This window comes from Salmo salar, chromosome 01 (genome assembly GCF_965601325.2).
Source record: "Salmo salar chromosome 01, fSalSal1, whole genome shotgun sequence".
NCBI lineage: Eukaryota > Metazoa > Chordata > Actinopteri > Salmoniformes > Salmonidae > Salmo > Salmo salar.
Genome location: NC_138291.1, coordinates 157,671,378 through 157,691,573, shown reverse-complemented (window position 1 = coordinate 157,691,573; position 20,196 = coordinate 157,671,378). Strand labels below are relative to the sequence as shown.

General features: G+C 44.4%; 1 protein-coding gene across 1 annotated transcript; it reads left to right on the top strand.

The window, feature by feature from the left end:
- The first annotated feature begins 2,850 nt into the window (after positions 1–2,850).
- LOC106567525 (uncharacterized) lies at positions 2,851–13,514 on the top strand. The gene is made up of 6 exons (XM_014136882.3): positions 2,851–3,080; positions 9,565–9,719; positions 9,892–9,944; positions 10,645–10,742; positions 10,952–11,120; positions 11,264–13,514. Exons 2-6 carry the CDS (start codon positions 9,575–9,577, stop codon positions 12,701–12,703), a joined length of 1,905 nt encoding a protein of 634 aa, XP_013992357.1. The 5' UTR covers positions 2,851–3,080; positions 9,565–9,574; the 3' UTR covers positions 12,704–13,514.
- The last annotated feature ends 6,682 nt before the right edge of the window (positions 13,515–20,196 follow it).

The window sequence follows — 20,196 nt, the reverse complement described above, 5'->3', positions numbered from 1 at the left end:
ACCAACAAACTAACATGGTACAAGCACACCAAGACAATCATGAAGAGGGCACGACAAAACCTATTCCCCCTCAGGAGACTGAAAAGATTTGTCATGGGTCCTCAGCTGCACCATTCGAGAGCATCCTGACTGGTTGCATCTCTGCCTGGCCTCCAACTGCAAGGCACTAAAGAGGGTAGTGCGAACGGCCCAGTACATCACTGGGGCCAAGCTTCCTGCCATCCAGGACCTCTATACCAGGCGGTGTCAGAGGAAGGCCCTAAACATTGTCAAAGACTCCAGCCACCCTAGTCATAGACTGTTCTCTCTGCTACCGCACGGCAAGCGGTACCAGAGCACCAAGTCTAGGTCCAAGAGGCTTCTAAACAGCTTCTACCCCCAAGCCATAAGACTCCTGAACATCTAGTCAAATGGCTACCCAGACTATTTGCAGTCCCCCCCACCCCCTTTTTACACCACTGCTTCTCTCTGTTGTCATCTATGCATAGTCACTTTAATAACTCTACCTAGGTGTACATACTAACTCAAATAACCGGTGCCCCCGCACATTGACTCCGTATCGGTACCCCCCGTATATATTTTCCCTATTGTTATTTCACTGCTGATCTTTAATTACTTGTTACATTTATCTCTTATTCTTATCTGTATTTTTTGAAACTGCATTGTTGGTTAGGGGCTCGTAAGTAAGCATTTCAATGTAAGGTCTACACCTGTTGTCGGCGCATGTGACTAATACAATTTTATTTGATTGCTCATCTTTCCCTCGAGCCTGACTAATATCCAAGTTCCTGCCACTGATAAACATTCACGTTTTTTATTTAATACATTTTAGAATAAGGCTGTTACGTAACAAAATGTGGAAGGGGTCTGAATGATTTCCGAATGCACCGTATTTAGTTATTAAGTAATTAGTAAGTAATAAGTAATAGCACATTAGTATAGCACATAGGATAGCACATAGTAGTCAGTGACAAATATAAAAGCTGGGCTTCGTTAAAACCATGGAAGGGATACCAAATTAATAGTTACAGATCAACTCTCCGGTACTAGGTACTGCCCAGCCTATGGGTTTATTCTTATAGTGGATATAATGTTGAAGATTGTTTCAAAGTTACAAATTCAACTATTTTCCACAAGGTTTTTCTTTGTTGAAAACTGGTTACAATGATGACTGAATCTTGTGGTGGAAATTTCACCCTTAAAAAACAACAGTTTCGTTGATGACTTTTTTCAAATCCAGTGTATTTTCCATGTAGATTCCACTTCACAAAATTTAGACAAATTACGTTGAAACAATGTTTATTCAACCAGTTTGTGCCCAGTGGGTTGCTTCTATGGGCATAAGGCCACATACACTGTATATACAAAAAAATGTGGACACCCTTTCAAATTAGTGGATTCGGCTATTTCAGCCACACCCGTTGTTGACAGGTGTATAAAACCGAGCACACAGCCATGCAATCTCCATAGACAAACATTGGCAGTAGAACGGCCTTACTGAGGAGCTCAGTGACTTTCAACGTGGCACCGTCATAGGCTGCCACCTTTCCAACAAGTCAATTTGTCAAATTTCTGTCTTGTTAGATCTGCCCCAGTCAACTGTAAGTTCTGTTATTGGAAGTGGAAATGTCTAGGAGCAACAACGGCTCAGCCACGAAGTGGTAGGCCACACAAGTTCACAGAACAGGACCGCTGAGTGTCTGTCCTCGGTTCCAAACTGCCTCTGGAAGCAACGTCAGCACAATAATTGTTTGTCAGTAGCTTCATGAAATGGGTTTCCATGGCTGAGCAGCCGCACACAAGTCTAAGATCACCATGCGCAACGCTAAGTGTCGGCTGGAGTGGTGTAAAGCTTGCCGCCATTGGACTCTGGAGCAGTGGAAATGCGTTCTCTGGAGTGATGAATCACCCTTCACCATCTAGCAGTCCGACGGATGAATCTGGGTTTGGCAGATGCCAGGAGAACGCTACCTGCCCCAATGCATAGTGCCAACTGTAAGGTTTGGTGGAGGAGGAACAATGGTCTGGGGCTGGTTTTCATGGTTCGGGCTAGGCCCCTTAGTACCAATGAAGGGAAACCTTAACACTACAGCATACAATGACATTCTAGACGATTCTGTGCTTCCAACTTTGTGGCAACAGTTTGGGGAAGGCCCTTTTCTCTTTCAGCATGCCAATGCCCCCATGCACATAGCAAGGTCTATACAGAAATGTTTTGTCGAGATCGGTGTGGAATAACTTGACTGTCCTGCACAGAGCCCTGACCTCAACCCCATCGAACACTTTTGGGATGCATTGGATCGCCGACTGCAAGCCAGGCCTAATTGCCCAACATCAGTGCCCAACCTCACTAATGCTCTTGTGGCTGAATGAAAGCAAGACCCCGCAGCAATGTTCCACCATCTAGTGGAAATCCTTTCCAGAAGAGTGGAGGCTGTTATAGAAGCAAAGGGGGTACCGCCTCCATATTAATGCCCATGATTTTGGAATTAAATGGTTAACGAGCAGGTGTCCACATACTTTTGGTCATGTAGGGTACTTCCCTCAAAGATGTTTACATTCCACCAATTATCAATGTATGCATCAACACAGGAGACGGCATTGACAAAAAACTATTATTGACAACAAGTAAAAGTATGCATGAGTGAATGGCTGTCGTTACCAATAACGAACAAAACACCTTTTCTCAGCAATTTTTTCTATATTCTGGCTAATTATGTGGACCATTCTGATGCCACGCCTTTGGCACGCTGCCACGAGCAGGTTGGACTGGTCCGACTTCCAACTCCCAGCATGAAGCACTCTGGGTATAAACCTCCCTGAGAGCGTTGGTCCGAAATGTTATTCAGGTGCACATACCAGGTGTGTTTTAGTATATATGTGTGACAGGGAGAGGTGACAATACTGTCTTGACTGTGGAGAGTGGGAGGAGACATACAGAGACAGGAGCTGAGTCTGTATTGTAGCTACCTCTCTGGAAATATAAACCCTGATCTATAGAGCCTGTGGATTCGCTGTAGCCTGGTGCAGAGGCCTGAGACTGAGACCCATCCATCTCCATTCTGTCTCTGAAATCACAGGTGAGCAGCTCCACTAAATACTTGTGTTACTTTCTTACGGCTTGGTTGATGGTTCTGATATCATCTTGGTTTCTTCCCAATCCACAAGTCTTTATAGGTGAGAGGAGGCACTGATGTGGTTAAATCTTGGAGCCACTAATACTACTCTTGGTACTGATGGTATTTCCAATACAATGTATACGCCATATTCTTGTCTGATTCTTGTCTGATTCAGAGTCAAATTTCCATTAAATGTCATACAATTATTCAATACAGGGGATAAAAAGGGTATGGGAATTCAATTTGGATATGACATTTTTTTTCCTTTAAAGTTTGAAGTTGTTATTGTCACGTACACTAGTACAGCCTTTCTTGCTTGCTCTTTCCCAACAATGCAGTAGTACATATTAGTTGTATTATAATTTTTTTTAATAAAAAGTCCAGTGGACCAAAAACACACTAGAAAAATAAATAATAAGAACATAATGAGTAAGCTATATACAGGGACAGTTCCAGGGTCAGTGCCAATACCATATTTACAATGTGCAGGGATACTGTAGTGGTAGGGTTAGATATGTATAGGGGTAAGGTGACAAGGCATCAGGATATATTATAAACAGTGTAGCAGCAGTGCATTTGATGATTGTATGTGCATGTGTAGAATCAGTATGAATGTGTTTGTGTTATATGTGTGTGTGAGCAAATTAAGTATGTGTGTGTGTGTGCATGCGTGCATGAGTGTGTCAGTGTGAGTGTCTGTGAGTGAGTGTGTAGAGTGTGCATAAAGTCAGTGCAAAAATACCAATAAAATAGAAGGGTTAATGCATATAGTCCATGTAGCCATTTTGCCATCTATTTAGCAGTCTAATGGCTTGGGAATAGAAGCTGTTTGTCACGGTTATCGTCGGTGAAGGAGGACCAAAATGCAGCAGGACTGTGTTTGTTCATTTTGAACATTTATTAAATCAAAATGAACACAAAAACAACAAAACGAACTCACAATACACCGACAGTCTTCTCAGGCTCATACATGCTAGACAAGAAACAATCTCCCACAAATACACAGACAAACACACCCAACTAATATAGGACTTCCAATCAAAGGCAACACCAAACAGATGCCTTCAATTGGAAGTCCACCCCAATAAACTCAACATAGAAACAGATTACCTAGACTAAACATAGAATTACATAAACAAGGAACAGTGCCCAAAAACCCCGGAATACATAAATCAAATGCCCTTTTTAGAAAAACCACCACCCCGAACCACATAAACCAAATACCCTCTGCCACGTCCTGACCAAACTACAATAACAATTAACCCTTATACTGGCCAGGACGTGACAGTACCCCCCCCCCCCCCCCCAAAGGTGCTAACCCCGGAAGCACCTCAAAAATAACAAAAACCCCAAATAACAACAAAAAAATCCCCCTAACTAAAGGGAGGGAAGGAAGGGTGGCTGCTGTCAACGACGGCACTGTGCTACACCCCCCCTCCCCAACCCACCTATATCTGGAGGTGGCTCTGGTTCAGGCAGTTCCGGGCAGACGACCCACCCCGGCAGCTCCGGGTAGACGGGCCACTCTGGCAGACCCGGAAGACAGTCGGGCCACTCTGGCAGACCCGGAAGACAGTCGGGTCACTCTGGCAGACCCGGAAGACAGTCGGGCCACTCTGGCAGACCCGGAAGACAGTCGGGCCACTCTGGCAGACCCGGAAGACAGTCGGGCCACTCTGGCAGACCCGGAAGACAGTCGGGCCACTCTGGCAGACCCGGAAGACAGTCGGGCCACTCTGGCATCGCCGGACAGTCTGGCCACTCTGGCATCTCCGGGCAGTCTGGCCACTCTGGCATCTCCGGGCAGTCTGGCCACTCTGGCATCTCCGGGCAGTCTGGCCACTCTGGCAGCTCCTGACTAGTGGGTGGCTCTGGTGACTCTTCACTGACGGGCGGCTCGGGCGACTCTTGACTGACGGGCAGCTTGGGCGACTCTTGACTGACGGGCAGTTCGGGCGACTCTTGACTGACGGGCAGTTCGGGCGACTCTTGACTGACGGGCAGTTCGGGCGACTCTTGACTGACGGGCAGTTCGGGCGACTCTTAACTGACGGGTAGTTCGGGCGACTCTTGACTGACGGGCAGTTCTGGCGACTCTTGACTGACGGGCAGTTCTAGCGACGTCGGACTGGGATGACGCACTTGAAGCCTGGTGCGTGGTGCTGGTACTGGACGTACCAGACTGGGAACACGTACCTCCAGGCTAGTGCGGGGAGCTGGCCTGGGGCTCCATTCTTGCCCCGCAAAACTGCCCTTGTGCCTCCCCCCAAAAAATTATTGGGGCTGCATCTCGAATTTCCTAAACTCTTCCATCGCCCTGGAAACGCTCCTCCTTAACTCGGCCCATGTCCATCCTTCCTCCTCGTTCCTCTGCTGCTTGGTCCTGGTTTGGTGGGAGATTCTGTCACGGTTATCGTCGGTGAAGGAGGACCAAAATGCAGCAGGACTGTGTTTGTTCATTTTGAACATTTATTAAATCAAAATGAACACAAAAACAACAAAACGAACTCACGATATACCGACAGTCTTCTCAGGCTCATACATGCTAGACAAGAAACAATCTCCCACAAATACACAGACAAACACACCCAACTAATATAGGACTTCCAGTCAAAGGCAACACCAAACAGCTGCCTTCAATTGGAAGTCCACCCCAATAAACTCAACATAGAAACAGATTACCTAGACTAAACATAGAATTACATAAACAAGGAACAGTGCCCAAAAGCCACGGAATACATAAATCAAATGCCCTTTTTAGAAAAACCACCACCCCGAACCACATAAACCAAATACCCTCTGCCACGTCCTGACCAAACTACAATAACAATTAACCCTTATACTGGCCAGGACGTGACACTGTTCAGGAGCCTGTTGGTGTCAGATTTGATGCTCCGGTACTGTTTGCTGTGTGGAAGGTGAGAAAACAGGCTATGCCTTGGGGGGCTGGAGTCTTTAACATTTTTCCAGGCGTTCCTTTTACACCGCCTGATAAAGAAGTACTGGATGGCAGGGAGCTCTGCCCCAGTGATGTACTGGGCTGTCCGCACCACCCTCTATAGCACCATGTGATTGATGGCGGGGCAGTTGCCATACCAAGCAGTGATGCAGCCAGCATGGTATGGCAACTGCACTGCCATCAATCACATGGCGCTATAGAGGGTGTTGCGGACAGCCCAGTACATCACTGGGGCAGAGCTATATAACTTTTTGAGGATTTGAGGGCCCATGCCAAATCTTTTCAACCTCCACAACAACCCCGTCGATGTGGATGGGGGCGTCCTCGCCCCTCTTTCTCCAGCAGTCCACGATCAGTTCCTTGGTCTTACTAACGTTGAGGGAGAGGTTGTTGTCCTGGCACCACACTGCCAGGTTTCTGACCTTCTCCATGTAGGCTGTCTCATCGTTGCCGGTGATCAGGCCTACCATTGTCGTGGCGTCAACAAACTTGATGATGGTGTGGAGTCGTGCGTGGCCACGCAGTCTTGGGTGAACAGTGAGTACAGGAGGGGACTAAGCCCGTCAGGAAGTCCAGTTGCAGAGGGAGGTGTTCTGTCCCAGGGTCCCAAGCTTGGTGAAAGGTTTTTAAATAAAGTGGTAAATTGCTGTGATTTCACATTTCACATTGAATTGCCCGAAGCTATATTAGTTGTCTTGGAAATCCCAGACCTAGGGGAACAGCAATGTGCAAAAGAACAGTGTACGCTGGAACACTGTTAACATTGTGAGAGGCAAGCCGTCTGCTTAGGGAGACCACTATTCAGGGCCGTACTCCAGGCATAAGCGGCATAAGCGGTCGCTTAGGGTCCCTGGCCACTAGGGGGCCCACGATCAACACACTTTAAAAAAAAATGTTTTATGTAGGAACTCAGTCGGGGTCTCAATTAACTGTTGAGAGTTAGTATAGTAGAATACACAAGGTGCAATTATAAAATGTGGTTGTACATCAGCAGTTTTTCTGTCATGTCAGTTACTGACAGTCACTCAATTAGCCATGTCAGTGAAAATGCTTGGATTGGTAAGTTTGTCTAGCTATCTAAACTTGTGGTAATCTTGGCCAAATACCGACAGGGCACCACCAGGGGGCCCACATTGATTTTGTTATTCCCCCCCAATTTTTTTTTTGTAAATGTATAAGAAATTACAAACTGAAATATCACATTAACATAAGTATTCAGACCCTTTACTCAGTACTTTGTTGAAGCACCTTTGGCAGCGATTACAGCCTCGAGTATTCTTGGGTATGACGCTACAAGCTTGGCACACCTGTATTTGGCGAGTTTCTCCCATTCTTCTCTGCAGATCCTTTCAAGCTTTGTCAGGTTGGATGGGGAGCGTAGCTGCACAGCTATTTTCAGGTCTCTCGAGAGATGTTTCCTTTGTGCGTGACGCTTGGAATTCAGATCAGAGCATTTTGTTTCTCATGGTCTGAGTCCTTTAGCTACCTTTTGGTAAACTCCATGCGGGCTGTCATGTGCCTTTTACTGAGGGGTGGCTTTCATCTGGCCACTCTACTATAAAGGTCTGATTGGTGGAGTGATGCAGAGATGGTTGTCCTTCTGGAAGTTTCTCCTGTCTCCACAGAGGAACTCTGGAGATCTGTCAGACTGACCATCTGGTTCTTGGTCACCTCCCTGACCAAGCTACTTCTTCCTTGATTGCTCAGTTTGGCCAGGCGGCCAGCTCTAGGAAGCGTCTTGGTGGTCCCAACCTTTTTCCATTTAAGAGTGATGGAGGCCACTGTGTTCTTAGGGACCTTCTTAGGGACCATTTCTGCTGCAGAAATGTTTTGGTACCCTTCCCCCAGATCTGTGTCTCGACACAATACTGACTCAGAGCTCTAAGAACAATTCCTTCAACCTCATGGCTTGGTTTTTGCTCTGACAAAACCTGTCAACTGTGGGACCTTATATAGGCAGGTGTGTGCCTTTCCGAATGTCCAATCAATTAAATTTACCACAGGTGGACTCCAATAAAGTTGTAGAAACATCTCAAGGATGATCAATGGAAACAGGATGCACCTGAGCTCAATTTCGAGTCTCATAACAAAGGGTCTGAATACTTGTGTAAATAAGGTATTTCTTTTTTTATATATATATATATATATACACATTTGCAAACATTTCTAAAAACCTATTTTTGTTTTGTCATTATGGGGTATTGTGTGTCGATTGATGAGGGAAAAAAAACGATTTTATGAATTTTAGAATAAGGCTGTAATGTAACAAAATGTGGAAAAAGTTAAGAGGTCTGAATACTTTCCAAATGCGCTGTATGTCAACACACAGGCGATTGTGTCAGTCTAGATGCTTACTCTCTACCTGGGTGCCTCGGAAACCAATTGCTGGTTGTGGTTCTATTCAGCAACACAGAGTGAAACTGAAAAATCTGTCATAATTAACTTAACTTTGCAAGAGACCCCGAAAACACATTCACAGTGTGATGAAAGGGACATATTTTTATACTTTGTGTACTGCCTCTTTCGTGGTTGATCTTTAAGGTCCTTGTGCATAAAATATGTGAATTAAATGTTCATGAAATAATAAAACAAACAAAATATTTAAACATTTAATTCACATATGTAAGAAATAGACCATGAAAGAGGACCTTATCAGAATCTATAAAACAGACATATCTCTCATAGAGATTAAATGTTGAGTAACAAAGTGGCACACAGATGTGAGTGTACCATATTCCGTCTCTGACTCTCCTCCACTCTCCAATCTCATAGCTCGGCAGGGCACATATGTCATTTATCCAATGGTCTTTTTAGAAGGGTGAAATGTTACACAACATTCAGATGTAAAAGTTTTGTGTATAACATGATTGTCCATTTAGCAGAATAGCGGGTAATGTTGGGTTTTTATGTTGCATTTCTATCTGTAATGTTGTGAACTGAATACAGCCCTAGTCTATGATTGATCTGTCCTTTCCAATAGAACAGAAAACAGAACAGTTTGCCAATTGTGACAGCCTTGGGTGTTGACAGGGACAAACACATGGTTGAGTTCGATCAGTGGCCAAACACATAGGCATGTTTAACCATGATCAGTCACACATTGCGTTGAGAACAGGGTTGTGGTGATATTTAGTTATCATCATCAGTTCTATTTTGGAGCATGGTTACTGTAAATCAACTGTTGGCAATTGAAGACGGGTTGAAATGTGTATAGTAGTCAAAGTGGTTTTATTTGTCGGTTCATCAGTCAAACTCATTGTTTGATTTGTAGGGAAGCCTCAGTCAAAATGTTGAATGTGCATTGTAAATACTGTACAGTATGTTGTTGATGTGTGAGAGATTATTGCTTAAAATACTGTTAGGCTACTGTACCTTTTTAAACTATGAATGTCAATGATGAATGTACAACATGATGCTGTTGTCTTCTTCAGTATGTTGTGTAAACATTGTGGTAATGTTGTGGGTGTATTGTGTGTTTGTACTCAGGCAGAAAAAAATGGCCCATGGAAAGAACCAGGATGAGAGACCCTCAGAACAGCGCGAAGAATTGGGAGAGGAGACCTTCCTCAAAGACCTCCATCTGTACATGAAGAAGAGAAATACACCCATAGAGAAAATACCACACCTGGGCTTCAAACAGAGTGAGTATACTGTACTGCAAATAAAAATGCACATGCACGCTTGCATGCGCACACACACAGACACAGGCAAGCATGCACACACATACAGTGCTTGCACGCGCATACACAGTAATTGAGATCTCTCAGACTGGATGTACAGCTGATATTTTGTTTATTGCTTCTATATTTCTAGTCGGTCTGTTCATGATGTACAAGACTGTGAAAAGCTTGGGTGGCTACCACCAGGTAAAATAACAATAACATTTCTAATATGTATTATTTGTGCACTCTTGATTTCTGATTAAAATAGGTGTGAACAATTCATATTTCAAGTCAAATCACAGATTCAACAGAAAATCATGTTAATTTGTATTTAAAGTAAACTATCCTCCTGTCACTTAAATATCACCCATAGCCTTATGTCTGAGCAGGAAATGTAATATATATTTATTTAGTAAACTGAGGTATACCAACCATTTGTGTCTGTGTCAAAGATCCATTTCTTTCTCACGGAAGTTATTGTTTTTATTTGCTTAAGGAAACAATCTCAAATGACTGTAGCAGCGGCAGGGAGATATTACTAGTGTCATATGATACAGATAGGCAGTATGTATTATAGCACTTTGGTAGCTGCTACATTGACAGGCTGCCAGACTGGCATTCCTATCAAGGTTTTGATACAACATGATCTCTCCTTGACAAGTTTGGAGGGATAAGAGTCAAACCACTCTTTATCAAGAGATACAACAACAACTATTAATGATATTGACTAGAGAAAGAAGCGTATTATTAAACTTGTCTATTATACATCTGTGCATGTGGTTAGATGGTTTATTATACCTGTTAGGATGTTGTTAAAACTTGTAATGTATGGCATCACATTTCATGTATGTCTATGTTACATACAGTATACAATGGTGTTAAAATAATCCTGAATCTTTCCCAGGTGACGGCCCAGCAGATGTGGAAGCAAGTATACAACACCCTGGGAGGAAACCCCAGAAGTACCAGTGCAGCCACCTGCACCCGTAGACACTACGAGAAGTAAGTCAGAGAAAACTTATTATACAAGCGTGTCTGTGCTCGCGTGTGTGCTTGAATGTTTGTCTGCATATACCTGTGTAATTGCGCATAACGGTGGATGCTTGCATATCTTTGCATGACTTTGACACAGATAATGCAAGTACATTAAGTGTATGTGTGGTATGTGTAAATCAGTTCAGAATCTATAAATGTTCTTTATGTTGCCTTAGGCTGCTTCTGCCGTATGAGTGTCATGTAAAAGGAGAAGACTACATGGAGGTACTGTCACAATGCCAGCAGAAGCGTTTACATTACAGTAGGCTCAGTGAGCAGGACGAGTGCCCTAGGACAGCCAAGCGTAGCATGACGTACAGAGCTCTACAGACATCCCTGCACCAGGTACTGTACACTAAGAAGCAAACATACACACACACACATGCACACTAGCATGTGACAAGCACTAATACACCGATGAAGACACAAAGACACACGCACACACATTTAAATGAATTGACTAACTCATTGTTGTTCTGTTCTCTCAGAACACCCATAACTTCCTGACAGACTCCAGAGTGAGGATCATCCCTATGCCTGTGCACTACCGTCAGTACTACCACCACCCCGTCCACCCCGTCCACCCAGATCTGCTCCCCTATGTCCACCCACCTCTGACCCCCAGCAGCCACCCCAGCAGCCTCCCCTCCCCTCAAGGACAGACAGAGAGGGCCAAGCAGCCTCTGGAGCGCCTACGCTTCCTGGCCAATCAGTACAAGGACTCCTCAGGCTGGACTGAGCCACTCAACCTCAGTCACAAGAAGGCTAGTCAGGAGTCAGGCGGTCACCCTGCTTCATCCTTCGCCCCTCCTCCCTCCAACAACTCCCCAAGGTTCTTGAATACGGTCTCACCTCTGTACCCCGCCAAGGGACTGGTTAAAGATGAGGGCTGTGAGACGCCGGAGGGAGAGGTGCCCCTGGGGAAAACCTACCACTACCCCTTGGGGACCAGAGACGACTACGTCATCAACCTCACTTCCTCCTCCTCTGGCGGTTCCTCCCGCAGCCCGACCTCAGCCTCCAGCCCAGGCATGAAGAAAGAGTCCCCCGTCCCCTCTCCGCTGAAGAGTTGCAGGGATAGTGTCCCCTCCATGGTTCACATCCCCAAACTCCAGAAGAGAGAGTACCCAGATTGGCCCAGGGGGAGGTGGAGAGGGGAAAGCCCCAAGCACAGTCCAGGGCCTCTCAATTCTAGTCACGCTCTGCGCAGTACCCCCAGAGGGACAGAGGGAAGGATGGAGATCCAGATCCCCCTGGCAACGCTCCATGACTGGGTAAAAGGAGTTCTGCTGTGTGGGCCTGCTGGCACCCGGCCTGGGGATCTATCACTGCAGGGTCCAACCATGGGCCAGACCCCAGGCTCAGAGCCCAGGGAGAGGGAAAGGGCACAGGCCTGGTCTGACACCTCTCCCACTATTGCCACCCATGCTGACCAGGTCTTCCACAACCATCACAAAGACCAGGACAGGGGTTCTGGGGATCTGAGAGAGAGGAGTCTGGAGAGGCACAGGAACCTGCCTAGGCCCACCACCACCACCTCCCCTAGTACCAGTCACCGCCGCCCCATGGCGCCCTACCAGTTCTCCAGCTACAAGCCTCAGCCATCAGGGAGCATCGTCCGTAACCCGGACAGCTGGAATTTGGATCTCCGGGAGGACGCCAGGAGGTCCTACCACCCAAAACTCATGTACCCACAGGATCTATTGGATAAAGCCCAGCCAATCCCCTTAAAGATCCACCCCAGCAGCCAGGCTCTGGAGCAGGATAGTGTAGGCCACACATCCCCGGGCTATTGTCCAGGCACATCACTGGGAAGGGTGGAGAACCCTTACATGGCTCTAATGGTGAACCCCTCATTTCCTTCTCTGGTGCCACTGACACCTGAGGAGTTAATGAAGTTAAAGAGGCTCATCTCAAGCTCTTCATGAATAGAATAGAACAGCAGGACAACAACCTGCTAATTAATATAAAATATGATGCACTCTGGACGAAAATCTGTTACATGTCAACATTGACATTGGACACTTAAAAAGCCCTCATTACTGTTCAAAATCAAGAGACAATGTAGCACTACTGTTGACTAACTTTTTAAGTACTTCAGAAAATGAATTTAGTCTTTTAATCTTCTGTATTTTTATCCTTTGAAGCTTGCTAACAATTTATTGTGGACTGGAGTGAAAAAAAGGTTTTTCCTTCATCTCAGCGGTTTGTTTTGAACATGAAGTAGCATCGAAAAAAAATGATGTAGCCTGATAATGACAGTAAAAAAGCTTGAAACGAATTATACAAGTTTACTACCCAGACAGCAAAGGGACATTTTATTGAGTTCTGCTTGTAATTTTGTTGAGAATTGTGACTTCTACAATTCTTTTAAAGAATTGTTGAGAGTTGTTGTTATGCCAGTCATTCTTGTTGTTATGCCACAAACTCTAATTTTCAATGACAGTCTAGGAACAGTGGGTTAACTGCCTTGTTCAGTGGCAGAACAACAGATTTCTACTTTGTCAGCTCAGGGATTCGATCTTGCAACTTTTTGGTTACTAGTCCAACGGTCTAACCACAAGGCTACCTGCTGTTTTTGAGGAGGAACAATTATATAACAATATAAAAGATACACTGTATTCTGAATTTGTGAATGTTTTTATATATGTTTGTAAATGTCATATTTTCTTCCTATTCTTATTTTACCACGAGTAATGTTGGATTATTTTAATCCTTTTCAAGTTTACAAATTTTCACACAATAAATATTCAGATGTTTTATCGAATGACTCCAGAATTGTCTATTATTTCCTCCTAATATTTACATACAGTTGAAGTCGGAAGTTTATATACACCTTAGCCAAATACATTTAAACTCAGTTTTTCACAATTCCGACATTTAATCCTAGTAAAAATTCCTTGTCTAAGGTCAGTTAGGATCACCACTTTATTTTAGGAATGTGAAATGTCAGAATAATAGTAGAGAGATTTATTTATTTCAGTTTAAATTTGTGTCATCACATTCCCAGTGGGTCAGAAGTTTACATACACTCGTAGCATTGCCTTTAAATTGTTTAACTTGGGTCAAATGTTTTGGGTAGCCTTCCACAAGCTTCCCACAATAAGATGGGTGAATTTTGGCCCATTCCTCCTGACACAGCTTTTTCAGTTCTGCCCACAAATTTGTAATGGGATTGAGGTCAGGGCTTTGTGATGGCCACTCCAATACCTTGACTTTGTTGTCCTTAAGCCATTTTTGACACAACTTTGGAAGTATGCTCGTGGTCAATGTCCATTTGGAAGACCCATTTGCGACCAAGCTTTAACTTCCTGACTGACGTCTTGAGATGTTGCTTCAATATATCGACATAATTGTCCCCCCTCATGATGCCATCTATTTTGTGATATGCACCAGTCCCTCCTGCAGCAAAGCACCCCCACAACATGATGCTGCCACCCCCATGCTTCACGGTTGGGATGGTGTTCTTCAGCTTGCAAACCTCCCCCTTTTTCCTCCAAACATAATGATGGTCATTATGGCCAAACAGTTCTATTTTTGTTTCATCAGACCATAGGACATTTCTCCAAAAAGTACGATCTTTGTCCCCATGTGCAGTTTCAAACCGTAGTCTGGCTTTTTTATGGCGGTTTTGGAACAGTCCTTCCTTGCTGGGCGGCCTTTCAGGTTATGTCAAGATAGGACTCATTTTGCTGTGGATATAGATACTTTTGTACCTGTTTCCTCCAGCATCTTCACAAGGTCCTTTGCTGTTGTTCTGGGATTGATTTGCACTTTTCGCACCAAAGTACGTTCATCTCTAGGAGACAGAACGCATCTCCTTCCTGAGCGGTACGACAGCTGCGTGGTCCCATGGTGTTTATACTTGCGTACTATTGTTTGTACAGATGAACATGGTACCTTCAGGCGTTTGGAAATTGCTCCCAAGGATGGACCAGACTTGTTGAGGTCTACAATTTTCTTTCTGAGGTCTTGGCTGATTTCTTAGATTTTCCCATGATGTCAAAGCAAAGAGGCACTGAGTTTGAAGGTAGGCCTTGAAATACATCCACAGGTACACCTCCAATTGACTCAAATGATGTCATTAGCCTATGAGAAGCTTCTAAAGCCATGACATCATTTTCTGGAATTTTCCTAGCTGTTTAAAGGCACAGTCAACTTAGTGTATGTAAACTTCTGACCCACTGGAATTGTGATACAGTGAATTATAAGTGAAATAATCTGTCTGTAAACAATTGTTGGAAAAATTACTTGTGTCATGCACTCAGTAGATGTCCTAACCGACTTGCCAAAACTATAGTTTGTTAAGAAGAAATGTGTGGAGTGGTTGAAAAACGAGTTTTAATGACTCCAAACTAAGTGTATGTGAACTTCCGACTTCAGCTGTAGTATTGTACAAACATGCATAATCTAACAACTATATCAACTCATTATGCATAGTCAAAACCTTAAGCAAAGTGGAACTTCAGAACAATCAGCGAGAATCTGTTTGTGGTTGGAACACAAATATGAAATACCAGGAAGTGTCAGCCTGAAACCCGTTGATGTGTGTACTACAGCACCGTTCTGTTGACTTTGGACCGGAGCTTGTTTTGTCAGATGTGTAACTCCACAGGGCTTATTTTACTGGAAATGTATAATTGCATTGCCGACGCCCACTGAAGCAAAAGCTATCTCAGAAGAATAAGCCTTTAACAGGCTGCTATAGCCATAAACACAAGTTATCCCTGACTGAAGAGGGAGAGAATCAAGGAGGAATAGTCCTAAAAAAGGTCACTAAAAACACGTCAGCTGACACTCATAAAACAGAAGCAATCATCTTGTCATCAGGATTGTAATTAATCCACCTTTCTCCTGTTTGTTGTGTTTTGTCTGACAAAGGAAGGCATTGTCTATATCAAATCAAAGTTTATTTGTTGGGTACACAGTTTAGCAGATGTTATAGCAGGTGCAGCGAAATGCTTATGTTACTAACTCCTAACAATGGAGCTGAAATCCGCAGCATTTACCGTGAATGCGATGTAATGGCTGTCATAGAGAGGGGACCAAAGCGCAGCGTGTTGATTGCTCATGATGAATATTTATTATAACTCAAAACACTAAAGGAAAAATAACAAAGAAGGAAAACGAAAGCGCATAGTTCTGTCAGGTACATAAACTAAACAGAAGACAACTTCCCACAAACACAGGTGGAAAAAAACCCTACTTAAGTATGATCTCCAATTAGAGACAACGAGGACTAGCTGCCTCTAATTGGAGATCATCCCAAAAAACAACAACATAGAAATAGAAAAACTAGAACCTAAACATAGATATACAAAACATAGAAAAACATAAAACACCCCTGTCACTCCCTGACCTACTCTACCATAGAAAATAACATCTTACTATGGTCAGGACGTGACAGTACCCCCCCCCCCAAAGGTGCAGACTCCGAATGCCCCTAAAAAACAAAAAAGGGAGGGTAGGGTGGGTAACTCCTGACTGTGGCGGCTCTATTACAGTCGGGCCTATCATCTCTGCAGGCTGCTATCTCTTCTAAGTACGGTAATGGAATATTTAAAAAAGAATTGTCACGAAATGCGCTCGCGCGTCACCCTTCGGATAGTGACCTGAACGCACGAACAAAACGGAGCTATTTGAATATAACTATGGATTATTTGGAACCAAAACAACATTTGTTGTTGAAGTAGAAGTCCTGGGAGTGCCTTCTGACGAAGAACAGCAAAGGTAATCCAATTTTTCTAATAGTAATTCTGAGTTTAGTGAGCCCCAAACTTGGTGGGTGTCAAAATAGCTAGCCATGATGGCCGAGCAATGTACTCAGAATATTGCAAAATGTGCTTTTGCCGAAAAGCTATTTTAAAATCTGACACCGCGATTGCATAAAGGAGTTCTGTATCTAGAATTCTTAAAATAATTGTTATGTATTTTCTGAACGTTTATCATGAGTCATTTAGTAAATTCACCGGAGGTTTTCGGTGGGTATGCTAGTTCTGAACATCACATGCTAATGTAAAAAGCTGTTTTTTGATATAAATATGAACTTGATTGAACAAAACATGCATGTATTGTATAACCTCTCTAGGGTTGGGGGCAGTATTTGCACGTCCGGATAAAAAACGTACCCGATTTAATCTGGTTATTACTACTGCCCAGAAACTAGAATATGCATATAATTGTTTGATTTGGATAAAAAACACCCTAAAGTTTCTAAAACTGTTTGAACGGTGTCTGTGAGTATAACAGAACTCATATGGCAGGCAAAAACCTGAGAAGATTCCTTACAGGAAGTGCCCTCTCTGACCATTTCTTGGCCTTCTACACTCTCTTTATTGAAAACTGAGGATCTCTGCTGTAATGTGACACTTCCTACGGCTCCCATAGGCTCTCAGAAGGCGCCAGAATGTTGAATGATGACTTTGCAGGCCATGGCTGAAAAACAGTAGCACATTTGGTAAGTGGTCGATCTGAGAACAATGAGACTGGGGGCACGTGCACGAGCCGACAGCATGTTTTAATTTTTTCGTCTTTGAACGAAAACAGGGTTTCCCGGTCGGAATATTATCACTTTTTTACGAGAAAAATCGCATAAAAATTGATTTTAATCAGCGGATGACATGCTTCGAAGTACGGTAATGGAATATTTTGAATTATTTTGTCACGATATGCGCCGGGCGCGTCACCCTTCGTTACCCTTCGGATAGTGTCTTGAACGCACGAACAAAACGCCGCTATTTGGATATAACTATGGATTATTTGGAACCAAAACAACATTGGGTGATGAAGTAGAAGTCCTGTGAGTGCATTCTGACAAAGAACAGCAAAGGTAATCCAATTTTTCTTATAGTAAATCTGAGTTTGGTGAGTACCAAACTTGGTGGGTGTCAAAATAGCTAGCCATGATGGCCGGGCTATCTACTCAGAATATTGCAAAATGTGCTTTCACCGAAAAGCTATTTTAAAATCGGACATAGCGATTGCATAAAGGAGTTCTGTATCTATAATTCTTAAAATAATTCTTATGTTTTTTGTGAACGTTTATCGTGAGTAATTTAGTAAATTCACCGGAAGTGTTCGGTGGGAATGCTAGTTCTGAACGTCACATGCTAATGTAAAAAAGCTGGTTTTTGATATAAATATGAACTTGATTGAACAAAACATGCATGTATTGTATAACATAATGTCCTAGGAGTGTCATCTGATGAAGATCATCAAAGGTTAGTGCTGCATTTAGCTGTGGTTTTGTTTTTTGTGACATTATATGCTAGCTTGAAAAATGGGTGTCTGATTATTTCTGGCTGGGTACTCTGCTGACATAATCTAATGTTTTGCTAGGTACTCTGCTGACATAATCTAATGTTTTGCTTTCGCTGTAAATCCTTTTTGAAATCGGACAGTGTGGTTAGATAAAGGAGAGTCTTGTCTTTAAAATGGTGTAAAATAGTCATATGTTTTGTTCAATCAAGTTCATATTTATATCAAAAACCAGCTTTTTACATTAGCATGTGACTAGCATTCCCACCGAACAATGCCGGTGAATTTACTAAATTACCCACGATAAACTTTCACAAAAAGCATAACAATTATTTTAAGAATTATAGATACAGAACTCCTCTATGCACTCGATATGTCCAATTTTAAAATAGCTTTTCGGTGAAAGCACATTTTGCAATATTCTCAGTAGATAGCCCGGCATCACAGGGCTAGCTATTTAGACACCCAGCAGGTTTAGCACTCATCAAAGTCAGATTTACTATAAGAAAAATGTTATTACCTTTGTTGTCTTCGTCAGAATGCACTCCCAGGACTTCTACTTCAATAACAAATGTTGGTTTGGTCGAAAATAATCCATCGTTATATCCAAACAGCGGCGTTTTGTTCCAGACCGGCAGTTCCAGAGGCTGCCGGAGACCTGGAACTCCACATGGGTCGTGCACGCTGGGACCACCAGGTTAGAGTGGAAGCGGCCATGCGGTGTGAAGCGTTTGTGTGGCCTGTGCAGAGAGGAGAGAACAGGGATAGACAGACACATAGTTGACAGGCTACAGGAGAGGCTACGCTAATGCAAAGGAGATTGGAATGAAGATTAACTAAACAACTGGGGAAGCGAGAGAGCAGGGCCTCCCTCACTAACCATTCACTGAAACACTCAAATATAATTTTTCCAACTTCCACTTTAGAAATTATAATAATGGTTCAATGTTTCAAGGAATAGGCTCAAACTTAGTTTATTCAGCTAGATAACTTGTTACAGTATTCTTCCGTGAAACCCACCCTGTGCACCGTATCCTATGACGCCGTAGCTAACTAGCATGCTAGCATCCAATAACACACGGTTAGCACCAATACTTGGTTACAACAAACTACCAATGGATAATTCGTGTCCGTGTCTAATTCCTTTCATAACGCAGAAGTACGCGTCGTACTCCATACGACGAACGTGACAGAACTACCCACCAACAACGGACCAAGCAGCAGAGGAAGGAGCAGCAGAGGTATCTGGAATCGTGGAAATGGGAGGAAATTTTGGACGGGGCAGGACCATGGCACCAGGCTGGGGAGTACCGACGCCCTAAGGAGGAGCTGGAGGCAGCCAAGGCGGAGCGGCGCCATTACAAGGCATTATACGTGCCGATTGGTAAGTGCGAGAGGCAGCCCCCCCCCCAAAAAATTGGGGGGGGCACACGGGGAGTGTGGCTAGGTCGGGCAATAGACCTGAGCCAACTCCCCATGCTTATTATGGGGAGCGTTTGGCAGGGAGAAGAGCGCCGGTCTATGCGGAAGTGCGCACGATCTCGCCCATGCGCACGCACAGTCCGGTGCGAGCGATACCAGCCCCCCGTAAGTGCTGTGCTAGAGTGGGCATCCAGCCCGGGAGAAGTGCGCCGGCACAATACATCTGGCCACTAGTGCGTCTCCTGGGTCCAGGCTGCCCTGCGCCTGCTCTACGCACGGCAGCCATCAGTACTCTGCACAGCCCAGTTCGCCCTGTGCCAGCACTCCGCCCATGCAGGGCTACTGTTACAACCCAGCCAGGACGGGTTGTGCAGGTTGTGCGCTCCAGACCTCCAGTGCTTATTCATGACCCAGTGTATCCAGTTCCTGCTCCTCGCACTAGCCTTGAGGTGCGTGTCCCTAGTCTGGCGCCTCCATAGCCAGCACCATGCACCAGGCCTCCAGTCCGTCAGCCCAGTCCAGTACGTCCTGTTCTTGCTCCTCGCACTAGCCCTGTGGTGCGCATCCCTAGTCTGGTGTCTCCAAAGCCAGCCCCACGCACCAGGCCTTTTGTGCGCAGTCCCTGTCTAGAGCTTCCGGCGACAGTGCCCCGTCTAGAGCTTCCGGCGACAGTGCCTCGTCTAGAGCTTCCGGCGACAGTGACCCGTCTAGAGCTTCCGGCGACAGTTCCCCATCTAGAGCT

Coding starts and splice junctions, on each gene's coding strand:
- LOC106567525 (XM_014136882.3), top strand. CDS start 9,575: ATGGCCCATGGAAAGAACCAGGATGAGAGACCCTCAGAACAGCGCGAA. Junction 10,743..10,951: donor ACCCGTAGACACTACGAGAA/GTAAGTCAGAGA, acceptor ATGTTGCCTTAG/GCTGCTTCTGCCGTATGAGT. Junction 11,121..11,263: donor TACAGACATCCCTGCACCAG/GTACTGTACACT, acceptor CTGTTCTCTCAG/AACACCCATAACTTCCTGAC.